Below are 6032 nucleotides of genomic sequence, written 5' to 3'. Positions count from 1 at the left end.
TATCCCCAATTCCTTTTTCTTTCTTTCTTTCTTTTTTTCTTTTTTTTGGCAGTATCGCTTGTTGAGATTCAATGAATACACTATAATGTTGGCTTCATTGATTTATCTATTTCTCTGTAGGTTTTGATATGACGTCTTCGACAACGTTACACTGGAAACTGACAGTTATTCGTAACCGAAATCAGTTTTGATTGACACTCTTGACAATCAACTGATGAATGGGGTTAAAAATTGAGATTGTTGACAGTCTGCTAAATTTCTGGGAATTCCTGTTCCAATTGCTTTGCATTAGCGTAACCGGCCATACAACATGAAAAAATAAATAAAAATAAACCGTCACATATCAAGAGGTCACCCGCCACACATTTAACTACTGAAAACGGTGCTGTTAAGACATGCTACCGAGTTCATTGTCTTTTCGAAGTAAATCTTGAGATGCTTTTTATGACGCAGAGTTTGCGTGGCGCTGTAAATATTCGTTTATAGTTCTTGCCGTAGGTGGCGTGCTAAAAGCTGCTGCTCCGTGAAGTGTGGTGTGAACCGTGTGGTACATTAGTCTCCCGATCGGTTGTGAGAGTGGAACGAATGCGATAACAGTAGCTTTATATGTGATGCTAGATTTTTACAACATGTTAACTTCCGCAAATCACCACTACATCCAACCAGAATATTTGTCTCCTCCCCCTACAACGGTAAGTTGAACTAAAACATATTAAGTCTCTCGTAATAATGAAATGATATTTGTTTGGATTTTCTTGTGGTAGGATTAACATAATTTTGAACGCCTTGTCTCTATTAAAGTATATTTGTACATATTGGAAACTTCTTGCGGGGATTTAGGTTTAAAGAATACTTCAGCAATATTTCCCTGGTCCACTGATATGTTTTAGAGTTTTCGTGCAAAGCTACACAAAGCTTCTCTGCACATAGCAGTTCCTAATTTTGAACTGGTAGACTAGAGATCCCATCGGTAACACTTAATATACTATTTGCTACAGAACAGTGGGACTGATCGGCACATTATAGCTCTTTCACGGACGAAAGGGCGAGCATTTTCGGCGACGGGGGTTCAATCCTACGGCCAGCAGATTACGAGGCAAAAGCCATAACCATCAGGTCATGCTAAATCTTCTCATTCCAGGAATCGAATCCCGAATTTTAGCGTTATAAGTCCACAGTCTTAAAACTGAGGTGCCCGGAGGCGCAGTGAGAAACTTGAAATGCTTAGGATACAAAGAAGTTGAAGTTATGAGCAACGTGTTTCAAACGAGATCCAACATTTTGAATATTTTAGTCCAGTTAATTGCACAGTTAAACATTTTGACAGGAGTTAAAACTCCTATTGATGTCTGTAAATTAACAGGAGTTAAAACTCCTATTGATGTCTGTAAATTATTTATTTCATTGATTTTCCTCTATCTGACTGCTTGTTTTCTCTTTAATGTTTTTAGCTTGATGCCAAGAGCAGTCCCTTAGCTCTACTAGCCCAAACATGTAGACAGATAGGTTCTGACAATACTTTGGTAGTAAGCCTTGAGAAGACAAAACATAATGACAGAAGCAGGGAGAAAATATCTTTCAAGTCATTTGACTCTTCTGCCAAGACAAACAGAAGTGACAGTGGCGAGAGACCTTCACCTTTAGGTAAATCAGGTTTTCCCATTGTATGTGAAAGTCCAGAAAAGATCCGAACGCACGATTTGTTTCTTAGAAATAGCTCGCGTAATTCTGAAGGAGGAACCGTGACCAGTCTCAAATCAGGAACTTCGACGTCGACCAGTCCGGTCAGCCAGAATACCGTAGGATACGGTGTACCCAGCGACTATTTACATGCACTGGACCCGGGATCTATCAAGGCTGTGCTCGGTTCGATACCAAGTATAAGCCCCTTGAGTACTTACAAGTCTGGGATGAACCCACTGGTCAGTTGTGTGGGATGTTCGCATACTCTCGGCTACGTGCCTGTTGATACCCCTTCCTCTGCTTACAGCACACAAAGGAGTTCTACCCCTGTGAAACCTAGGGTGTTTTCTATAGGAAGAGGGGTATCCCCTTACATGGGGTATACGCGAGTTAAGACTCCAGGGGGTGGATCAACGGTTATACCCCTGTATCAAGACCCTTCTTGTATCAGTTGTCAGTTTGGTGTTCAAAATGATCAGCTCAATCAGTGCCGTAGCAGTTGTGGTAAGTACAGCTATGAACGACAGCCTAGAGTAGAACTTGCGGGCTCAGTGCCTGGATTCTTCGGATCCGGTTCGCCCACCAACGTAGCCAACCTTTACCCAAACTCCTTGATGCCTCGGCCTAACGTCTGTAACTGGATGGTTGGGGAGAGTTTCTGTGGAAAGCGCTTCAGCTCCCCTGAAGAACTATTTCAACATTTACGAACTCACGCATCTTCTTCTGGTGGAGACAGCAGCTTATTTTCTGCATCCTATCGTCTTAATCATGGATCACCCATCACATCCACAACCCAAAAAGGGGTTCGACGCTCCTACCCCACGGGCCTCAGTCCGGTAAGCAACAGATTCCACCCTTACACACCTTCCCACACGACTCTTCCACAAGTTCCTTACCCAGGACTCGGCCTTTACTATTCGCCAAGCAGTTACTATGGTCAGAGACTAGGACCGCCTGTTCATCTTTGAGATCAAAGCAATGATTATTTAATGGGAGAAAAAGAGAAACCAAAGCCTTATTAATATGTGAATATATATGCATGACAGACAATTAATATTTCATGGGGAAAGAACATGCTTTTTTTTTTTACTCTTGCGAAGTAATCTATATATTAATGTCTTTCTGATTTTAGACGTTTCGTTAAACAACGGTGTTGAAATAATTATATAAATTAAATTTATATATTTTTTCCTCTTATTGTACAGAAAAGGTTTAGACATATTTGCTTTTTCCAAGTTATTTCCTCCTCAAATGTTTTACTTTGCTACTATAGCTCTTGTTTAGTTGTAACAGATTGTGAATAGTATTAAATATTAGAAGATCTTGAGAACGTTAGTGAAATTCGAAAATTATATCAGTATATGTCAGTGTCAACTTTTGGCTTTTTTGTTTTATTTGTTTGTTATTAAACACAAATCTACTCAATGGGCTATTTGTGCTCTGCCAACTGCGGGTATCGAAACGCGATTTTCAGCAGTATAAGCTCTCTGACGTATAGAGCTGAGCGGTCCGAGGGATTTTGTTTTGGGTAGGAAAAAATTAAAGACATTAAAAACGAGGCATCGTGTGGTTATTATCCGAATTCCCTTTTTAACGGTTTCTACTTTGATTAATAGCGGTATGTCTGCGGACTTACAACGCTAAAATCCGGGTTTCGATACCCATGGTGGGCACAGCACAGATAGCCCATTGTGTAGCTTTGTGCTTAATCACAAACAAACGTTCTTTGTTAATTTACAGATTGTAAATAACTTCTCACATATTAAACAAAGTTTAATACCAACGATGTAAGTTTTTGTTATTATTGTTTTTTCTAAGGCAAACATTGAACTGTTATGCCACATTACTGTTAACGTATCTAGCTATTCGTTTTATATGTGTGTGTGTGTCATATTGCTTATCAGAGTGTACTGATAAAATTAGTGCTTTTAATCAAAATAAATTATTTGAGAAATATGCTGCAATATACTTGGGAAAATGGTACAGTAGGGGTTTGTTATGTGACATAATAGACACATAATGGTACAGTAGAAGTTTATATGTAATATAATACACACATATTGGAACAGTAGAAGTTTATGTGTAATATAATACACACATTTTGGAACAGTAGAAGTTTATATGTAATATAATATACACATTTTGGTACAGTAGAAGTTTATATGTAATATAATACACACATATTGGAACAGTAGAAGTTTATATGTAATATAATACACACATTTTGGAACAGTAGAAGTTTATATGTAATATAATATACACATATTGAAACAGTAGAAGTTTATATGTAATATATTAGATACATAATGGTACAGTAGAAGTTTATATGTAATATAATACACACATATTGGAACAGTAGAAGTTTATATGTAATATAATATACACATGATGGTACAGTAGAAATTTATATGTAATATAAGAGACAAATAAAGGAACAGTAGTTTGTTATGTAAAATAATACACATAATGGTACAGTAGGAGTTTATATGTAATATATTAGATACATAATGGTACATTAGGGGTTTGCTACGTAATATAGTAGATACATATGAATTAGACACCTTAGTTAAGAACACAGAGTAGTCACATAACACGAATAGTAGACGCACTTGATAAAAATGAATCGTTTTTCAAATATATAGTCCCAGATTTAACCTAGCACATCAAACTAGATAATTATTGATCTAATATAACACATCGTAGAAGATAGCCGTAGATCTAAGCTAACACATCAAACTAGATAATTATTGATCTAATATAACACATCGTAGAAGATAGCCGTAGATCTAAGCTAACACATCAAGCTAGATAATTATTGATCTAATATAACACATCGTAGAAGATATCCGTAGATCTAAGCTAACACATCAAACTAGATAATTATTGATCTAATATAACACATCGTAGAAGATAGCCGTAGATCTAAGCTAACACATCAAACTAGATAATTATTGATCTAATATAACACATCGTAGAAGATATCCGTAGATCTAACCCAACACATCGTAGAAGATATCCGTAGATCTAACCCAACACATCGAACTAGATAGCCATAGATCTAACCCAACACATCGAACTATATAGCCACAGCTCTAACCCAACACATCGAACTAGATAGCCATAGATCTAACCCAACACATCGAACTTGATAGCCATAGATCTAACCCAACACATCGAACTAGATAGCCATAGATCTAACCCAACACATCGAACTTGATACCCACAGATCTAACCCAACTCATCGAACTTGATACCCACAGATTTAACCCAACACATCGAACTTGATACCCACAGATCTAACCCAACATCATCGAACTTGATACCCACAGATTTAACCCAACACATCGAACTTGATACCCACAGATCTAACCCAACACATCGAACTTGATAGCCACAGACGTAACCCAACACAGCGAACTAGAATGCCGTAGATCTAACCCAACACATGAACTAAATAGCCACGGGTATAACCTATCACAATAAATATAAGGGAAGGAACTTTCCATGTTCTAAGATAACATTTCATTGATCATGAGTTTAGATAACTTCTATCCAGGGTACGCGTAATCCAGCTAGTCTATATAAATATAATAGTACTGTCTGTTGTGTGTTGTATGTCCATTTTAACTACTTCGCAGGGTGTGGATAAATCTTCACCAAATTTGGTATGGAGGTTCAATTGGTCCAAGGGGAGGCATAAAATTTTTACGTTTTGCGAATTTTATGAGCGTTTTTGCGTTTTGCGTTTTTTTACCACTACTTCACACCCTGTAGATGGACCTTCACCAAATTTGGTATGGAGGTTCAACTGGTCCAAGGGGAGGCATAAAAATTTTACGTTTTGCGAATTTTATGAGCGTTTTGCGTTTTTTTTACCACTACTTCACACCCTGTAGATGGACCTTCACCAAATTTGTCATGAAGGTTTGTTGGTCCATGCGGAGATACATGCAAACTTACGGTTTCACATTTTGTGTTTTGCCGTTTTTATGAGCGTTTCTTACAATTACACATAAAGGAAGCAACTTTTCATGTCCTAAGATAACATTTCATTAATCATGAATTTACATAATTTTCGTCCAGAGGACGGGTACTTCAACTAGTAGGTAAATATATTATCAGTAGTAGTTGAATATAAAAATACTGTACAAAGAAATCTAAAATAGAGCCTAGTTATGGTGTTTGGGATCAACAAGTTTATATGAATACAAGTGTCGACGCGCACGTGCCTTTTTGTATATATATGTGTGCCCTTGTACCAGGATAATGACTACCACTTGTAGATAAACGTATTATTGGTACGGCATAGGATAAAATTTGTGCACGTGTACATCCACATCTACTGGTAT

General features: G+C 37.4%; 1 protein-coding gene across 1 annotated transcript; it reads left to right on the top strand.

The window, feature by feature from the left end:
• Nucleotides 1-560: 560 nt before the first annotated feature.
• Nucleotides 561-3453, top strand: LOC106466268 (zinc finger protein Noc-like). Its single transcript, XM_013926526.2, has 2 exons — nucleotides 561-692; nucleotides 1452-3453. Exons 1-2 carry the CDS (start codon nucleotides 612-614, stop codon nucleotides 2649-2651), a joined length of 1281 nt encoding a protein of 426 aa, XP_013781980.2. The 5' UTR covers nucleotides 561-611; the 3' UTR covers nucleotides 2652-3453.
• The last annotated feature ends 2579 nt before the right edge of the window (nucleotides 3454-6032 follow it).

The sequence above is a fragment of the Limulus polyphemus genome, unplaced genomic scaffold, assembly GCF_000517525.1.
Source record: "Limulus polyphemus unplaced genomic scaffold, Limulus_polyphemus-2.1.2 Scaffold2209, whole genome shotgun sequence".
NCBI classification, from domain to species: Eukaryota; Metazoa; Arthropoda; class Merostomata; order Xiphosura; family Limulidae; genus Limulus; species Limulus polyphemus.
The sequence above is the reverse complement of the archived record's forward strand: the minus strand, read 5'-3'. Positions and strand labels throughout refer to the sequence as shown.

Bases quoted from the DNA above. Each gene is read 5' to 3' on its own strand.
- LOC106466268 (XM_013926526.2), top strand. From the start codon at position 612: ATGCTAGATTTTTACAACATGTTAACTTCCGCAAATCACCACTACATC. The intron at 693-1,451 runs GTAAGTTGAACT...TAATGTTTTTAG, and splicing joins TGTCTCCTCCCCCTACAACG to CTTGATGCCAAGAGCAGTCC.